At 38.3% G+C, this 19,045-nt stretch overlaps 1 protein-coding gene across 7 annotated transcripts in view; it reads left to right on the top strand.

Moving 5' to 3' along the window:
• The window catches only part of WDFY3 (WD repeat and FYVE domain containing 3), a 288,188-nt gene that overhangs the window by 163,050 nt on the left and 106,093 nt on the right, over positions 1-19,045 (top strand). For 5 of the 7 annotated variants that reach the window (XM_074950515.1, XM_074950519.1, XM_074950513.1 and 2 more), the window contains 6 exons: positions 1,035-1,147; positions 3,333-3,567; positions 7,705-7,805; positions 9,445-9,663; positions 13,394-13,575; positions 16,340-16,571. In XM_074950515.1, the coding sequence (XP_074806616.1) occupies positions 1,035-1,147; positions 3,333-3,567; positions 7,705-7,805; positions 9,445-9,663; positions 13,394-13,575; positions 16,340-16,571 (1,082 nt within the window). The remainder of the gene's footprint in view (positions 1-1,034; positions 1,148-3,332; positions 3,568-7,704; positions 7,806-9,444; positions 9,664-13,393; positions 13,576-16,339; positions 16,572-19,045) is intronic. The other 2 variants (XM_074950516.1, XM_074950518.1) reach the window with 1 other exon arrangement.

The raw sequence follows: 19,045 nt of genomic DNA, 5'->3' as shown, positions 1-19,045 counted from the left end.
CAGTGTTGATGGGAGAAGCCCTCCAATTGACATAGCACTGTCAGCAATTGGAGTTGAGTTGGTATAACTGCGTCATTCAGGGACGGAATTTTCCACACCCCTGAGCGACATAGTTCTACAGACATAAGTTTGTAGTGTAGACTAGGACAAAGCCAGCAATAGAAAAGAGTTTGATATTGTTTGTTCCCTGTTTAATAATAAAAGTATCTTGGATAGATTGAGTAGTGCCTGCAGTATTGAAAACAGTAAGTTACACAATTAACTAGGTAGCTAGTAATGACATGTGGAACTTTTTCCTGCTGGACTTTTCCATTCAGATCTAACCCAGATTAACTGGTTTACAGTCTGATTGTTGATTGGTTGTAAGAAAAGGTATGTAGTGTCAGTCCAGTTTTTAGTGGTGTGTATCCACATCAGAAACTGCAACTTCAGTTGGTATTTTGAGCTGAGGGACCGAGGATTTAAATTGGCCTGCAGACTGAACTATGCTCTTATCTGCTTGACCTGATCCCTTTGTCAACATAGAAGCACATTGGTGATAAAATGTGCAGCCCATTTTGTACCTTTCTGGAAGAGGAACAAGTGACTTCAATCTTCAGAGTATAATGAGCTATAATTTCACCAAACAAAGAAAAAAAAGAAATCCGAGAGAAAAGTCTATTTACTTTAAAGACTAGAATATATGTTTTTACTACTATATTTTAGCAGTGTGGTTATCCAAAAATATGTAATGGTTTATTACAAAATATCACATCACAAATAACTAGAAACCATAACATTTTGTGGTAATGAGTGAATTTACCACCACTCTGTGTGTGTGTGTGTGTGTGTACACAGTGTATGCAATAGTTAATTAAAAATAGAAATAGTTTTGAATCAAAATACTTTTTTTTTTGCTGTCAGTATTTGTTTTTGGAATTCATATTTTATTTAAATAGTTTTAGTGTTTTCTGTTTTGTGTTTGGTTGCAGACTTCAAAAATGAAAACAAGTAAGCAACTTGCTTTGTATAATTTCTTTGTCTCTCTTAACCAGGGAATTTTTACGTTTGGCAAATCCTTTGAATTGTGGCGCTTGGGACAAAAAGCTGTTGAAACTGTACCGAGTGCACAAACCCAGCTCATTAAGCTATGAACCAGAGATGAGAAGTAAGTGTTCAACATCAGAAATATATTTAATTAGTGTTCCTGAGCAAATCTGATTTATATCTAATCAAAATTTATAGGTAAACTTCAGGAAAGACATTAAGATACATAATGAAATAAATAATCTGAGTGATTTGATAGTAACTAAAAAAAAAAAAAAAAAAAACACCAAAAAAACACCCCACTAAGGGGAAAGATAGCTATCCAATTATAATTAAAAAACATTATTTTCACAAAAGTTCTTAGCAACAATACGGGACCTGTCACCACTTAAACTTAACTAACTAAATCCTGTGAGGAATATATAACTTTAAGGGACGCTATCGACTTAACTATCACTCATCTCTGATTTTTAGTCTTACCTTTACAAATAGCATCTAAGATTACAGTAAGTCAAAGATAAGAGAAAAATATGATCAATTTCACATGCATACTTTGTGTATTTGTGACAGCCCTTTGTGTATCATCACCTTTCGCTGTTTCTGCTGCAATAATTGTTTAGGCTCCAGCCATGCAATTGGTCCACTAACTCAGATCCCTGAAATAGGTCCCATTGCTTAAGTGGGACTCTGTGGGACTATAAAATTGTGCACTAGCATAACTGCAGGATCAGGGCCATTGTCAGCTTCCTTCTGTCTTTCAAATGGCAAAAAGTGAGAGGGAAAACACGAGGGGGCGTTGGAAAAACATTTTTTCAAAAAAAAAAATGTGATTTGAAAATCCATAGAAATTGGCAGAGTACATGAAATTAATTGCAATTCAGTTTTTAAAAACTGATTTAGTTTTTAAAGTGGTGGTATATCTTTTTAATAGTTAGGAAGTTCAGGAATATAAATTGTTTACTATTCATTGTCTTTGACATACTAATATAGGATTGGAAGGGACATCTTGACTCATTGAGTCCACTTCTCTCTCCGCTCCCCTCCCCCCCATCCCCATTTCAGGCCCTGCATCATATTATCCATTCATAAATGTATCAAGCTCCATTTTAAATGTAGTTAGGTTGTTTGCTCCCACTACTTCTCATGGGAAGCTGTTCCAAAACCTCACTCCTCTGATGGTTAGAGACCTTCTTCTAATTTCCATCTGAAATTTATTCATGGCGAATTTATACCCATTTGTTCTTCTGCCAACATTATCCTTTATCTGAAATAGCTCTTCTCCCTCCCTAACGTTTACCTCTTTGTTGTATTTATAGAAAGCAATCCTATCCCCTCCCAGCCTTTATTTTGGAAGGTGAAACAAACCAAACTCCTTTATCCTCCTCTCAAAAGAGGGGCTCTCCATTCCACTGATCATTCTAGTAGTGTCTCAGCACTGGTTCCAATTTCAGTTAATCTTTCTTGAAAGAGGGTGAGCAGAATTATACACAGTATTCCGGATGAGGTTTTACTAGTGCTTTGTAAAATGGCATTTATAACTTCCCTATCTCTGCTGAAAATTATTTATCTGATGAATCCTAGATGATACATGAAATATAACAGAGAATGTTATTCCGTATCAATTCATTCTCAACATAGTCTACATCATTAGCATACTTTAAATTTGTCTTGGGTAGCATGTGCTAGGCATTGTTGGATGACAGGCACATGCATAATCTAAAAATTTTCAAGAGACTAACACAAGTAACTCTAGTAGTAGTAAGAACTTCAGTCTGTCATCTTGGTATAATTTGAAAAACTACTGGTTAGTAATTATTGTACACTGTACAGTGAGAAAATGTATTTGACTTATCTTAGCAGTATGTTACTTACTTTATTCAGAAAAGACTTCAAGAAGCTTTGAAAAATACTATCTTTTCATTCACTCAATCTTAAAATAAAATTGCATTTTGTTTTCAGTACCCAAAAGAAACCTGAGTGTAGTAGAACAGGAGCATCAGGAAGTCTGTTTCAACAAAATCTGAGAGAAGAAAAGGGGCACTTGGGGCTGAGGGTCTGGACAGGGACTTATGAGATCTGTCACATCTCTGTCACAAACTTTCTGATGACCTCGAGCAAGACATTTAATCTCTTTGTTTAGTTTAGCATCTTTAAAATGAGGGTAATGCTAGTCACAGAGGAGTTGATAAATATTAAGCACCCATGCTGCAGTTAAAGGGGCATGAAAAGTATATAAATAAATAAGGGGCTGAAAAAATGCTTTTTTCTTCCAATATGTTTGGTTGTTTTTTTTTTGGTTTCTATTGTAGGTAGTATGGTCACATCAATGGAGGGTCTGGGTTCTGACAGCGTGTTCAGCTTGCATGAAGATAACCACTACCGCATAAGCAGGAGCCTGCTAAAGCCAGCAGAAGGAAGCACAGTGCCCCTGACGAGGGTTAAGTGTTTGGTCTCCATGACAACCCCACATGATATCAGACTTCACGGATCATCAGTTACTCCAGCATTTATTGAATTTGACACATCTCTTGAAGGATTTGGGTAAGGTCTTGCCACACTTTCAAATAGTGTATTGCAAAGAATAATATCTTATTCCTTTTTTCTTTCAAAGAAATGTGTGCAATTTTTAATGAGCAGTTTGAAAAACAAAAACAGTTGATCTATAGAAAGAACTACATACTTAATGCCGTTGGACAAAGGATACTGAATTCAACTAATGAATTTGAAGCACTTTTTGTTACCTGTGGAAATGTGAATGCCACTGATAATACTACTTACTTAGATGATCTTTTACATGTGCATGATGGGATCTTTTCAAATAAAGAAGAAACACAAGCATATACTAGCACAAAGAGTCCAGCTGCCAGGATTCAAATGAAGCCTGGGTCCCTAAAATTATCCTAAACTACCCTGAAACCTGGAAGGATTTGGTTGAGAGTTGTAGAATAGAGAATTATAGGCAAAGTAGAAATAGAACTAAAATTGTTTTGAAGCAGCAACATTTAAAAGGAAATTGACCCAGTAAGTGCAAATCATTGTAGAACAATTTGATCTCAGTAATTAGAGGTGTGATCTGTGTACAGGACTTAACTCCCTCTGTACCCTTTGTTCAGTCACTTAACCTCCTTGATGCCATTTTCCCATCTAGTAAGTGGGACTGTTTGTGAGGATCAGCTAGTGTTTTTATATAAGTGCTTGGAAGATTAAGATGTGGTGCTATAATACTCAGCAATTTTCTTTTAAAAACTTTCTCTTAGGTTGCTTTTTAAAAGATTGACACTTAAAATCATTTTTCATATTTGTCCTGTGAAGAACCAGACCCCTTCAAAACCACTATGAATGAATTCAAGTAATTTCTAAGGAAAATATCTATCTTCTGCATTTCTGGTAGACTCCATTTGGCTGGCAGTGAGATCCATGTCAGCTAATTTAGGCTTAAAAATATTGCCCGGCGATCTCAAGTCAGACAACTCTGAATGGAACCCTGGATAATTATTCAAAGAAAATCCATTGTCTCAAATTCCTCAGGTGGAATTCTATTTGGGCAGAAGCTTGACAAGAAGGTTTCTAGTTACATGGACAAGCCGCTCTCAGAAAGGACTAGAGGCTTTCAGACAAGAGGAATAGCTCCTTTACCTTTTTGTCAAACAAAAAAAAAAAAAGGGAAAACTTTCTTATTTCAGGGGTAATACTTGAATTCAGAAAGCCAGAGGGAAGCTCAGATTGGGGAATGGGTTCTGTCAAGGTTCCTTCCCCACTGTGAACTCTAGGGTACAGATGTGGGGACCTGCCTGAAAGACCCCCTAAGCTTATTCTTACCAGCTTAGGTTAAAAACTTCCTCAAGGTACAGACTTTGCCTTGTCCTTGAACCCTATGCTTCCACCACGAAGCGTGTTAAACAAAGAACAGGGAAAGAGCCCACTGGGAGACGTCTTCCTCCCAAAAATATCCCCCCAAGCCCTACACCCCCTTTCCTGGGGAAGGCTTGATAAAAATCCTCACCGAATTTGCATGGGTGAACACAGATCCAAACCCTTGGATCTTAAGAACAATGAAAAATCAATCAGGTTTTTAAAAGGAGAATTTTAGTTAAAGAAAAGATAAAAGAATCACCTCTGTAAAATCAGGATAGTAAATACCTTACAGGGTAATCAGATTCAAAACACAGAGAGTCCCTCTAGGCAAAACCTTAAGTTACAAAAAGGCACAAAAACAGGAATATACATTCCATTCAGCACAGCTATTTTACCAGCCATTAAACAAAAGGAAATCTAACATATTTCTAGCTAGATTGCTTACTAACTTTTTACAGGAGTTCTGAGCTGCATTCCTGATCCGTTCCCGGCAAAAGCATCACACAGACAGACAGACCCTTTGTTTCCCCCTGACTCTAGCTTTGAAAGTATCTTGTCTCCTCATTGGTCATTTTGGTCAGGTGCCAGCGAAGTTATCTTAGCTTCTTAACTCTTTACAGGTGAAGGGATTTTGCCTGTGGCCAGGAGGGATTTTATAGTTCTGTATACAGAAAGGTGGTTACCCTTCCCTTTATATTTATGACAACCATAACATATTAAACCACTGATGGGTCACCCGAAGTTCAAGTGTAAAGGTCAACAAGATGCAGATTCTCTTGCAGGCAGATGATCACCTAACTTGCACCAAGGCAATCCATATAAAGGGAAAGCAGACTTGATATGTCATCGGCAGGTGGAGAACTTGAAAATGTTTCTGAACCAAGAATTATTCAATTGATATCCAGAGAGCTACCCTAGCTAGACCTATTTGCATCAAGTCAAAACCCAAACGTGAAACTAATTTTCCCCAGGTCAGGGAAGCAGAACTGGGATTATTGGAGACAGATGGCCTGGCTCACAGATGTCCTAATACAGTTTGTCTACACTTTCACTCTCCACCATTAAGAAGAGTGATTCAGAAGGTTAGAAAGGGGCGGGTGTGTGTTGATCATTCTCCTTCACCAAGAATTTGCCAAAGAGACCATGCTACTCAAACCAAGTGGAGCTATTACAGAGGTCTTTGTTCACCTTCCCAGTAGGCAGGATCTCTTATCCCAGGCCTTGCTCCTTCCTCCAGACATAGATTACCTGAACTGAAAAGCTTGGCTACTCGGTATCAAGTTCTGAACAAAATTAGATAGCATCTTTCCTGGCCTCAACATATGCAACTGTTCTGGTACAATTATCTTACTAATATCAAAATGATTACCACCACAAAAGGACAGGTATTCCAGCTTTTCTGTATTCTTCACCAAACTGTTTAGACCTGGTTTAAGATTACCACCCACCTACCATCATATTGCTGATCTTTAAGATAAGCAGTGTCATAAATGCAGGCTTGGCTTGTTTCTCTCTTCGGTGACCTCATTATATTGAAGGTTTCTTAGGGCAGCATGACAATCTCAACCAGCAAGGTAGTTCTATCTTCCCTTCTTGGGATCTGCCTACATGCTCTCACATACAGTCCTTTTCAACCAGTGGAATCTAATTCCCTGTAATTCCTCTCCATGAAGATGTGCTTCCTGGTAGTAATCACACCAGCAAGAAGAGTGTCATAAATTTCTGTTCTTGAAAGACATGAGCCTTATTCTGTTTTACCCGAGGACACAGTAGCTATTTGGACTCCAAAGTCGTTTGTCACTGTAAAGAGGTTAGCCGGGGCTCGTCCCTCTCCGGGGCGGCGGGGGACCACACCACCTCACTACAGTCACCAAAGTATAAACTCTTCCTTATTTCAGAGGTAATCGGTCTTCCCTCAGTTTGCCCCAGGTCTCAACAATTGAAAAAAGAAACACAGCACATGCTAGATGTGGGAAGAGCAGTGGAAATACATCTTGTCAAAACTAGCCAGTCTAGGAAAATACTTCATTCCTTTCCTACCATCCTAAATACTTGGTTCTGAAGGTATATAAATCCTCCACAGCTCGTTAGCCAGATGCATCTCTAAAGCATACTTATCTGTAGATAAACTGATTACTTTAAAGAGTCAGGGAACACTCAGCACATTCCATAGTGGCATCCTGAGAAATGTTGTCAGCCACCACAGAGGAAATCTGTAAAACTTCTGTCTGTTCATCCATTAACACTTCTTTTTAAAGCACTATAGACTTGACTTTCACTTCCCTGCAGAAGTATACTTTGGCACAAAGGTGCTCCAGGTATCTGCCATATACAGTGTAAGTTGTTTAGGTAGATATAGTGGAATATAACAAAATAAGAGTGTTGAAGGTGTTTATATTAAATCTAATAAGAATTTAGGGTGAGATCCTGAATCCTTCTGATTCTTTAGCTGACACAGCTCTCAATACAAATTACCAGTCCTAAAGGCTGCGGGGAGTTATGACTGACTGCAGTATCTTCCAATGACCATTGGACAGAGGCCCTAGAGCTTCATGGATCAGTGTCCACTGCCTCTGGTATTTACAGTAAGACAGACACTGACAAAATATCTTGAGGAGAGTTCAGTCCTGGAAAGAAAATTAAGGGGTAATACATTTTTTTGTATTCTCTATGTAAGCAAGTGAATTCAAGTACGGTGTGGGCATGTTACAGTACCTTTTTCCAGGTTAGATTTTGTTTATGTATAAAGTAGAGATTGGAAAATTGCATTGATATTTGGCTGTCACAAACACTAATGTAGAGATCTTTTATTTGTTTTAACAGCTGTCTATTCTTGCCAAGTTTGGCTCCCCACAATGCACCTACAAATAATGCTGTCACAACAGGTCTTGTTGATGGTGCTGTAGTCAGTGGAATTGGAACTGGTAAGTACATACAGCTGTTTACAATATTATATATTAATGACTGTACTATTTAGGACTGCTGTATTGCTCTGTTAACTACAAAGCGATAGCAGAATATATGTGCCCCTCTCAAATAGTCTAGAGCTCTTCTTATATCTTATTTATATACCTTTCTATTGCTTTCTACTGCATCAGCAAAAAGAAATAGAAAATGTAGAAATGTTTTACAGTGAAAGATTTTTCAGCAGAAGGTTGAACTGTGTAAAAGGAATGTATGGGATACAAATGTACTGTGGTGTGTGTGTGTGTGTGTGTGTGTGTGTGTGTGTGTGTGTGTGTATATCTGAACACTACATAGTCAAATTTATTCCTTCAGAAGACACATGTTAAGAGAACATTAAGATTGCAGTGTTAAACAGCCAAAATTCAGGAAGTGCTATAATTTAGGTCACACATACAAACCTAATTGTTTATGCAATAATCATTGTTGCATCGTCACAATACTGTTATTTATTCAGGATCTCAGCCTCCCTCAGTGCATAGAATAAATGGTACTGAAATAAAACAGATGTTAAAACAGGTATTATTTTGATCTTCCCTTTTTAAGGAGTAGACCTCTGTCACATGTGAGCCCTGATTCAATTTTCATTGTAGTCCATGGAAAGACTCCTATTGACTTTAGTGGCAGTTAGCACAGGCCTTCATTGTACATCATACGGTTGGTACACTTACAGCTCAATTCTGCTGTGTTGCACCGCTTAAATTGAGTTAGTTCATTGACTTCATTCCACTAGATGTACTACAATCTACGCTATTGTAATTACAGAGTTAGCCCAGAATGGGAAACGGATTCATAGGACTCATGTCTTAGTCATGAGGTACCCCTAACATTCACTGACAGAATACTGTCCAACCTGAATGAATCAAGAATCCTGTGGCAATAACTGCATGTGACAAAGTTAAGGATGCACATCTATAATATAGAACTGTTTAGCAGACAGCACTTAAATTCTCTTCTTTTCCCTGATTAAAGGACTTGCTTTAAAGAACTGCCTCATTCAATGTGAACTTTAAGAGATCAAATGTAATGAGATAAACCTCATACAGATAGGCCCTTTGAGGCATGAGTCACCAAATTCCATACACATTCAAGCACACTACAGCCTTTCCCTTTTAGAATTTTTTTTTGTACAGCAGTCTCATAATTAAAAGTTTCCCACCTGTGGATGAATTGTAATTTTTTTTGTAATAATTATAGCCCTGTCAAATCAAAACAAAGTTCACTGTGACACTGAAAGTGCCTAAGGTCTATGAGCCTGTCAAATTTCAATTATTTTTTCCGAAGAACTGACACTGAGTGTTGAGGGCGGGGGGTAGAGATGGGGGGAGGGGGAATTTTTTTTTATAAACTGGAAAAGTGAGCTCTTTTCCCTTTCCTTATTCTCAAAAATAGCTAGCTCTGTGTGTGTGTGTGTGTGTGTTAGTGTTAGTGTTAGTGTTAGTGTTAGTTACCCTCAGCCAGAGAGCAGACTTGTAAAATGTCAGCCCAGAAAGCGAAAGCTTATAAGCAACTGCAAAAAGGAACTTCAGAATGGAAATGCTTGTGCAACCTTAACTATTGCTGCTACAACTATAATCAAATTTTGTTTTTTTGTTTTAGGGGAAAGGTTTTTTCCTCCACCATCTGGTTTAAGCTATTCAACTTGGTTTTGCATTGAGCATTTTAGCACACCTCCTAATAACCATCCAGTCAGACTATTTACTGTTGTGCGACGAGCAAACTCTTCAGAACAGCACTATGTATGCCTTGCCATTATCCTCTCAGCAAAAGACCGATCACTAATTGTTTCAACTAAAGAAGAACTGCTTCAAAACTATGGTAAGAGGTGTGCTGTATTCTCATATTTTTGATAGTATTATGGAGGTATGAGAATAGTTAAGTTGATGTCTAGGTATTGCAGCTGATGGAATTTTCACTGAAATATTTCTTCCTCTAAATGACTTTTGCAACAAATGAAATGCAAAGCACACTTCTGTTTCTCTGTGAATTTTTAAGGGTATCTTTGATAAGTTGGTCTGTGTATGTAAATAAAATGACCACCAACTTCGGGGTACAGATTTCAGGGAGGAGAACCTCACCATTTTTGAAAGTCTTTCTGCTCCTAAATTAACTAATATGTTCACTTCACACTTCGTGCTGTGGGTCAGAAACGCAAACCTTACTACCATTACTCTAAAAAAGCTAACAAGACATACAAAGGTTATATATATAAAAAAAGAAAAGGAGTACTTGTGGCACCTTAGAGACTAACAAATTTATTTGAGCATAAGCTTTTGTGAGCTACAGCTCACTTCATCGGATGCATTCAGTGGAAAATACAGTGGGGAGATTTATATACACAGAGAACATGAAACAATGGGTGTTACCATACACACTGTAATGGGAGTGATCAGGTAAGGTGAGCTATTACCAGCAGGAGAGCGGGGTGAGGGGGGGGAACCTTTCATCTTGGCTATGCCAATGTTTTCTGGCCATTTGGAAGAGATCAACCATTTACCTCCAGTCTTAATGTTACAGTCATTCTACAGAAGTGCCTGCAGAGGGCATGTGGCCTCATGCACTGTCTGTGACTGGGGGTGTAAGGGTAATGATAGGCGTCTGAATAATTAGAGTTAGCTGTCTGTTTTGATACTCTTCATAACTTTTAAAAAGTAGCATTATTAGGTATGGAAGCTGCTATTATATTTTCCTCTAATTTTAACTATCTTGAAAAACATACTCTAATTAAACCAAGTGTAAGGGAATAGTAAAGGTCTAAAGATTCTGCAAAGAAAGTTTTCAACCTAATTTCAAACTTAATTTATATGAAAACTAGAAATTACCTTGAGTAAGAAGATTAAATGAGTGTTAATGTAGAATTCTTCAGAACTTATGTGAAGATTGAGCCAATAATGCTTGTAAATTCCTAGTCTTCTAGAAGAGATGATTAAACTTAAAAGGGACAACTTTCAAGGCCGTAAATGTGTAGTAGAGGTTAATGGTTCAAAAGTAGGTTAAAAGGTATCCTTTTAGCATTGAACTCAGATGCTATGAAAGGGTTGATTGTTCTCAGGTAGGTCTAACAATGTTATTGTCTTTTAAGTGGGCTTGAAACAATATGAACAGGTAATCCAGACTCTGGACACAAAGTAAATTCAGCTAGTTACTAAAAACTTATATTATTCCCATTGGAGCTGCATGCATTAAGCACTTTCATGATCTGAATTACTTGTAGAAAGTTGAGCAGATCATACTTTGTAGTATTCCTCTTTTTTTACATTAATTTCATATTCATATTGTTACAAATGTCAGAAGTTCAAGAAATAAAAATGAAAAACTTAGTAGCCATAACACAGTGGGTTCTAAAATTCTTCAATCGCACAAGTATTGTTATACCTTGTTTGTGAGACTGTAGACTCTTCTTCTTGGGGAGAAATATATCTTGATAAATTTGTATAATTGCTTTTGCCTGCATGTAAGCCAAACTTGAACATTTCAAGCTTCAAGTGGTATGTTTCTCACTCTTCCAAGAAGTACTGGATTTGAAAAGGCATTTTCAGGGAAGACCTGAAGATTTTTGACCAGTTACAAACACTGTTTTTGAATTGGCTGGGAAAATCTGCTCTGGTAAAGTGTCACCCTACCATTTTCTGATGATTGGCTAGTTGGTGTTGTAAAGTATGAAGGAAATAAGTACCTAAGAACTGATATAACAAGCCTGCCAGAGGTTCCAGTTTTGAAAGTGGTGGTGGTATTTTGGATCAAAGTGTTTACTTGAGGATTCTTTTGTAATCAAGAATTGTGTACCCCTGAAGTGTTTGGCTTGTGAGAAACAAGTTTGAAAAAGATGGTGTGTGTTTACAAGTTAGTTCTGGGTCACCTGGTTTTGTCCTTCTTTTTCTTGAAATCTATAAGGAAATCAGAGTTTTCCCCAGATGCTGTCACTAAGGTGAGAAGTGAGTGGGTTCTTGCCTGAATAGACAAAGATGAAAGGAAGGCTGAGAGAACTCAGTTTCTATTAAGTTGTTCCCTGGTAGATGAATCTTCAAGGTTTTTTCCCCCCTCTAGATCTAAAATAGAGCTTGAAGCAGTGACTGCATAAGAAGCTAGTGTAATTGGGTCTTGGGAATTGTTCATGCCTTCCAAAATTAATTTTAAAATGCTTTTTACACAAAATGAGCAATGTTACAGTTAAAGTAAAGCACATTCAATGTTTTGAAAATGAAATCAGCAGTTCTTTTTGAAGAGTTAAGAACTAGGAAAGAGCACAGTATAGTTCTGGTCCTGCTAAAACACTAAATTGCAGTGTTAATTTTGGCAAATTACTTTAAACTCACTGACTCCCCAGATATAAATTGGAGATAATAAGTCTCATCTATGTTACACAGACATTTTGAAGATTAATTACATAATATTTGTATGGAATTTTAAGTAATTATTTAATAGTTTTAAATAAAATTGATACAACTAACTTACTATTTTCATATATACTTGGCAAATTTGCATTGAAAAAGTCTCAGATTTTAAGACAATTTCCAGATTGAAGCAAAAACTATTCAGGAAATTTTTCCAAATTTTGTACTTTTCCAGTGGCCTTAATGTTCTGATTTATACTATTTTCTTTCTGAATCTCATGAAAGATTAATGAACTGTTATTTCAAGGTTTCTCAAAATTGAGGGTTTTTTAATTTGGCAGTTGCTTTTTCCTCTGTACAGTAGTTGGAAAAAGAAAAAAAAACTCACTAAAACATCAACATTTCTGAGAGAACCAATATCACAGGTCAAAGTTTCCTATGACCTTATGAAAACTCCTCATCTGTGTCCCACCTTTATATGACTTGGTCACTAGTTAATCCATCTCTTGTAAAGTTTTTAATGATGGTCCTTCCTAATAAATTTGCATAAGATTAATTAGAGTGGGATTTTCAAAATTGCTTTCCTACTTCTCTTCCCACTAGTCAGTGGTAAAATTCCTCTTGACTTCACTGGGATTTGAGCAATTTTGAAAACTCCATCCTTAGTACTCATACAGAAAGTACTAGAGTCTTGATAGTACACCATTTTGTGTCATTTATGTACTTCCACAATGAAGGTGAAGAAAAATATTGCCGCAGGGAGATAGGGCTTCAGGTTACTATTTCAAAGCAGGTAGGAACAATAAGAGAAATGAAGTCAAAAAAATTAATCAGTGCCCTTAGGATTTTCTTGGATAAAAAGTAAAGAAGCATAAGTGCAGAAACTGTTAAAACTAATAATGCTATACCAATTTCTCTTTTGCAACTCTGTAAGGGAATTTATACTATCAGACTCTGAAAATACATGCTCAAAGTAAACTTGAAAAATTCTGTGTTCACTCTTTCCATTTTAATTGAAAGTAAAGGAATATTTGATGATTTACTCAGATCATGTAACTTTTTATTGGGTATTTGGTTGCCTTGAAATATATTTGCTTTCTGAAATGTCAACCTTAATTTATTGATTTATAGTATTTTAATGTAAAGTCTAAGGAAATAGAGGCGTAGACTGTTATGATAGCCACCATTTCCTATTAATACTCCTTTCTTTTTAGTTGATGACTTCAGTGAAGAATCATCCTTCTATGAGATTCTTCCTTGTTGTGCTCGATTTCGCTGTGGTGACCTCATAGTGGAAGGCCAGTGGCATCATCTCGTTCTGGTGATGAGTAAAGGCATGCTGAAAAACAGTACAGCTGCACTTTACCTTGATGGACTGCTTGTTAATACTGTGAAGGTGGAGTAAAAACTTTACATTTTACCTTGTGTTGTTCCAGTAGGCTTATATATTTTCTTTTACAGTATACTGATGTATTTTACTTATGCCCATGGCAATGGAGCATCATTGCTTCCAAATAGAGAAGACTTTTTCTAAGTTCCCTGCGTCATTCCTTATACACACCATCTGTAACAAATGAAGCAGGGGTTCTACAAACATCCTCCTTCATTACTCAATCTTGATTCAGTCCTGCTACTATTAAAAGGAAAGAGGTAAAAAGCAAAATCTATTATGTGCTTTGTAAGAACAATGGGGGCCATCATTCGTTATTGATAGGATTTGAATCCTGAACCTTCAGAACTGCAGCATATTTTAAACCATTGGACTAACTACATTAGACCACAGAAGGCTGTTACCCCAGGGAGGGAGTGGGTTGTTGAGGCTACATCCTGGGTCTGAAGTTTAAGGGCGGGAGCTTGGCCCACTCTTGCCTTTCCTTCTGGGAGACTTTGCCCATGTGGTACCTTCAGCGGTGGGAATGACCCAGTGGGGCCATACGTTGGGTTCGGGGTGTGGTGTATTCGGGAGGAGTATTTATAATGGAAAGCATTAGGCAATCTAAATAGAAGGATTGCAATAAGCACTCCTTACATTATTTTTTATTGAGGGGTGAGGAATGCTTAACTGTACAGGTTAGGAATTTGATACCCAAGTGTCTAAACTATGAAGCCTAAGACAGAGTAGCAAATATCAGTGAGTGTTTGATCCTGCAAGGTGTACTAAAAGTTCTTCACTTCGTACTGAAGTCATTGGGACTGGAGGGAACTCAACACTGGGCAGGATTGGGTCTTAAGGGAACTGGATCGGTGTTGAGGAAAAGATGACATTCCTTCTAATAGACCTAAAACGCTACAGGTGAAACAATGTTTTAACTATAAACATATGTCTGACACTCTGTACTAATCCTGCAAAATGAGGAATATAATAGTTTTGATGAAGCTCAGTATTTCATACAAATTATTACCCTTTTTTAATCTGATGACTTGTCTATGTTCATGTAAGCGTAACCCACTTTTCTCATTTAAGATGTTTTTTTCCAGCTGTATGAATCTAGTTAATTTGTGTAAAATAAAAGATGGCAGTTTTTGTTTTGTTTAGGTAAGGGAGAGCTTAGTTGCACGGCACGAGAACAAATCTCTTGTTTAGATTCTTCCATGAAGTGAGAGATCAACATTTCAGCTTCTTTAAGCCTTCCAGATTGGATTTATATGAATGCTATAATGGTGTGAAGCAAAATATTCCTGATACAAAATTCGAAAGAAGCAGAATTGAAAGAGCTCTCTATCACGTTACTGAAAAGAGAAAATGTGCAAAAAAGCTTTGGAAACACTGTAAAAGGGCAGTCTTCCAAAAATGTTTTTCTTTCCCAGAGCCTGGTGAAACTTCCAGGGTATAATTGTGGACGTATGTTTGTGTGCTACAGAATCTGTTGATCTTCTAAGCAGTTCTGTTTTCCTTAAATGTAAATGCCAGAGTTTTGCATGAAGCTACAATGATGAATTTGAGCAGGAAATTGGTTGATAATGGCAGTCCTTACTTTAAGGATTTTATGTGAAGACCTCAAAGGTCTATAGCAAATTGTAGCATTAAATTTCATTTAGTATACAAATTTGGAGACCATTGTTGCAGACTTTGTTCCATATATTTAAAAAAAACCTTTGTACTGTATATTGGGAAGTACCTGTTTAGTGGTTGCACTTACTGTATATGGGGCAGTGTTTATTCCTTAGATCAGAAAGGCAAACTTATTTCTGTTTCCCTGTCACTGGAATGAAATAACCTTGCTTATTTGTGCATCAGCATGATCAGTGGTGTGAACTACCATTGCTGTTATCTTTAATTTTTAAAGAATAAGTGCAGGGATCACTAGAGTATAAAATATGGTTATATCAGAAATATTAACTGTAATTTTGTGTAATTTTGTGTTCTAGTGATTTCGTCTGGCGTGTTATGCTTTCGTTGTTTTTTTGTTTCTGTTTTTTAGAATAAAGGTACAAAGATAAAATGGCGATGAGAGTGATAAAAGAGCCAGTAAATAAAACAATGAATCTAGAGTAACTTCTCTATCAGTGTGTAACAACTTCAAAATAAGCCAAATGTTAGGAGTTATTTGTGTTCTTTAAAACTCTTTTAGAAAGAGCTTGGTTATGGGACATAACATGGCCATAGGTGCTGGAACTATGAGGGGGAGGGGGGTGCTGCAGCACCCCCAGGTTTTATGCAGGGCTCAGCTTCCGCCGGCCCCGAGGCTCTGCTCCCGCCAGCCCCTCACCCAGGGCTCCACGCCTGCCCCCAGCTGTTGTTCCAGCCTTGGCCCCCTTACCCCTGTCTGCATCCCCCCTCCTGGAGCCACAGCCATGCTCCCAGCCGCAGTTCCAGGGGGTGGGAGAGGGAGTGCGGACAGAGGTAACTAGGGGAGCAAGGTAAAAAGAGGCCTTTGCAGTTTCACTGACTTTCAGCACCCCCACTATGAAAAGTGTTCCAGCGCCACCGAGCACGGCTCTGCCACAAAGTCAGTAATCTTGTGCAAGTTACTTAACTTCTGTGTTTCAATTTCCCTTTAGCAGCATAGGCAAAATTATCTCACGAGGATTAACTAGTTAATGTTATACATATCTATTTGAACACATTAAACGCTTCTAAATTTTCAAGTTATTTACTTTCTTTTTGTGACAGCTTTGTACTCCTCCTAACAGCTTTGTCACTTGTTTCTCTTTTACAGCTTCACTATGTTCACAGTAGCCCAGGCGGGTCAGGTTCTACTAATCCACCAGTAGTCAGCACAGTTTATGCCTATACTGGCACACCACCTGCCCAACGCCAGATCTCCTCCCTGGTTTGGCGTCTGGGACCAACACATTTCGTAGAGGAAGTCTTGCCTCTTTCAAGTGTTAGCACCATTTATGAGCTGGGGCCAAATTATGTTGGAAGCTTTCAAGCAGTGTACATCCCATGTAAGTACAAATACATTTGTTGTAAATGATTTTAGGGAGGATTATGTTTTTGGATCTTTTTTAATCTCGAATCTACCCTACGAACAATGGAAGCCCCCCATTTACTTACTGTTTGAGAAAGGTGAGGGCCCAGCAACTCATAGGAAAAGGTGTTACTATGAACCAAACTCTTAAGAGCTCAGAATTACCTCATAATTATTGTTTTAACATATGGACTGTGAATAAATTATTGGTCTCCAGCATCAATATAGAATATCATAATTCTTTTAATTGATCCACTGATTTAAACAAAGTTATATTGAAATGTAATTGCTTATAGTGCCTAAACATAGTTCAACGGAGAATAAAATTACACTGGACAAAATGTAGTGCATACAAAATTATTACCGGTTTATTGCAAACAAAGGAGAGTAATGGTTACATTGGTATTGTAACCATTTTTTGAGAGTTCTTTTTGGAAATAGAATGTGGTGATGGTGTGGTGATCGCGAAAAATGGTCACTTGATTTCAGAAACATGTTGAATAGCTCTGTCTGGAACAGCTCAGACGGTGTGTTCCTCCTCATTTGCTCTGACAGGATGATGAACAGCCATCATTCAGGATTTTCCTACTTTGTAGAGCTCCCTCTTTTGCCTCTGCATTCAGATTCCTACCTCACTGAAAGCAACATGCAGGAAGGAAATTTCCATGGCTACCTCTAATAGTCACAGAACTCTCAAGCACAAAAGGCTAAAGAAAAAATGAAAAACCAACAGAAAAAATCAAGCGTGCTGCTTCTTACAGTAGTTTTTTCCCACAGGGACTGTAACATTTTTCTGTTGTCACTGAGAAAAACCTCCATTATCTCAGAGGAGTAAGGCAGTGGGTGAAATGAGCTGTGTCAGACAAAACTAACCACAGAGCTTTCCTGAAGGACGAAAGAATCTCTCACTTGATCCCAAAGGCTGTCCCAAAAGTTGGAACAGAGACAGCATTTGAAGTGGTGTCTGGAGCTGAGGACAAAACTCAGTCAAAGAGGAAAGAAGCTCATCTTAGAGGCTTTCCAACCAGTTCCCAAGATTTGAGGAATCCTTGTTATAGACCTGTTCACAACAAAATTCAGTGTCAAGTGCTCCTTTTTCTGGCAGCAGGTATCCAGACCCAATAACTCTAGCTCTGGACCCATTTGCTATTCCATTAATCTTTTCTCTAGATTACGAGTCCTCCTGCTCATGTGGTGAGTCCTAACGAAAACTGCTCAGCACAGGACTTCTTAAAAATCTAATTGCCAAAAGTGGCCAAGGCAGGGTTGGCACATGGACCTGCTGGTGCAAGAAGTAAAGATCCCTATGCTCTTATGCAAAGAGCTTATTCAGTAGGGACAATGATGACTCAGACCCAGGACTCCTGAGTCTGTTCTCCCGTCTCATTGAAGCTAAGCTTCTTCATTGGGGTGTTTTAGGTTGTACTGCACCCATGAAAAAGTGACCACTTTCACTTTCTTCCTGTACAAGCTGAGTTTTTCCATTTGATGGAAGGCAAAGATTTTTTTTTTCTATCCAGCTAGGCAGGCTAGAATGTTTTTGTCAAAGGCCTAGCCACTTGTTCCTTTACTGTGAGCTGTGCTAAGCACTGTAAGGGGTTTGGTAGATTGTACAACTGTGGGGCCTTCTTCCTTGGTATCAGATTTCCTGAAGGGTAGGTGCCTTTTTCTGCCCTCAATCTGGTTAACTTCCCAGTGCCTCTGGGTAGTCTGAACCTGTATCAAACTGCCTTCAACCCGCCCTGCTGGCAGATTTGCATTTTTCTCCCTGAGGCTAGTTGTTGGAGACTAAATCCCTTACCTAGGAGAACAGGAGAGCTCTCTGTTTTCCTGAAATCCTTTATGTTGGTCTTGCAGAGAGATAAACTGGTCTCTGTAGGTCAGTGCTACTCAAAGTGGTTGTCCGTGGACTGGTGCTGGTCTGTGAGCCATCGACTGCTGGTCTGCGCTCACATTGGGAAAAAAAAATTGCCGGTCCCTCACATCAGATAGCTTGAGAAGCACTGCTCTAGGTCATTTGCCCGTCATATATTTTGCCAATAGTCCTGTCCCTCTTTCATCTAACCAGGATGCCTTCTTTCTAAGTTTCTGTCCCAGTCTGAAGCCATAAAGAGAAAAACCTGGTGCAGTCTGGACCCCAGAAGGGTCCTCAAGGTATACCTAGATTAGAAATCTTCAGGGAAATAGTCTTCTATTCACTGTCTTGGTGGGTTAAAGGAAAGACCTCCAGGCATCAAAATATGTCATGAACAAAAGATCAAGTCTGGTATCCAGGAGGCTTAGGAGGCCACGGGAATTCCCTGTCAGGTTAGTTTTAGAGCCTGCTCCAGTGGAGCCCTAGACACTTCTTGACCCAGAGAGAGGAGACATTAAGTGAACAGGATTTGCACTGCACTTTTTCACTAGGTATTGCAGATGCAGCTCTACCACGCAGGAGTGGAGCAGAACTTT

Source organism: Natator depressus, chromosome 4 (assembly GCF_965152275.1).
Source record: "Natator depressus isolate rNatDep1 chromosome 4, rNatDep2.hap1, whole genome shotgun sequence".
In the NCBI taxonomy this organism is placed as follows: Eukaryota; Metazoa; Chordata; order Testudines; family Cheloniidae; genus Natator; species Natator depressus.
Note: the sequence above shows the minus strand (reverse complement) of the source record. Positions and strands in the feature narration are given on the sequence as shown.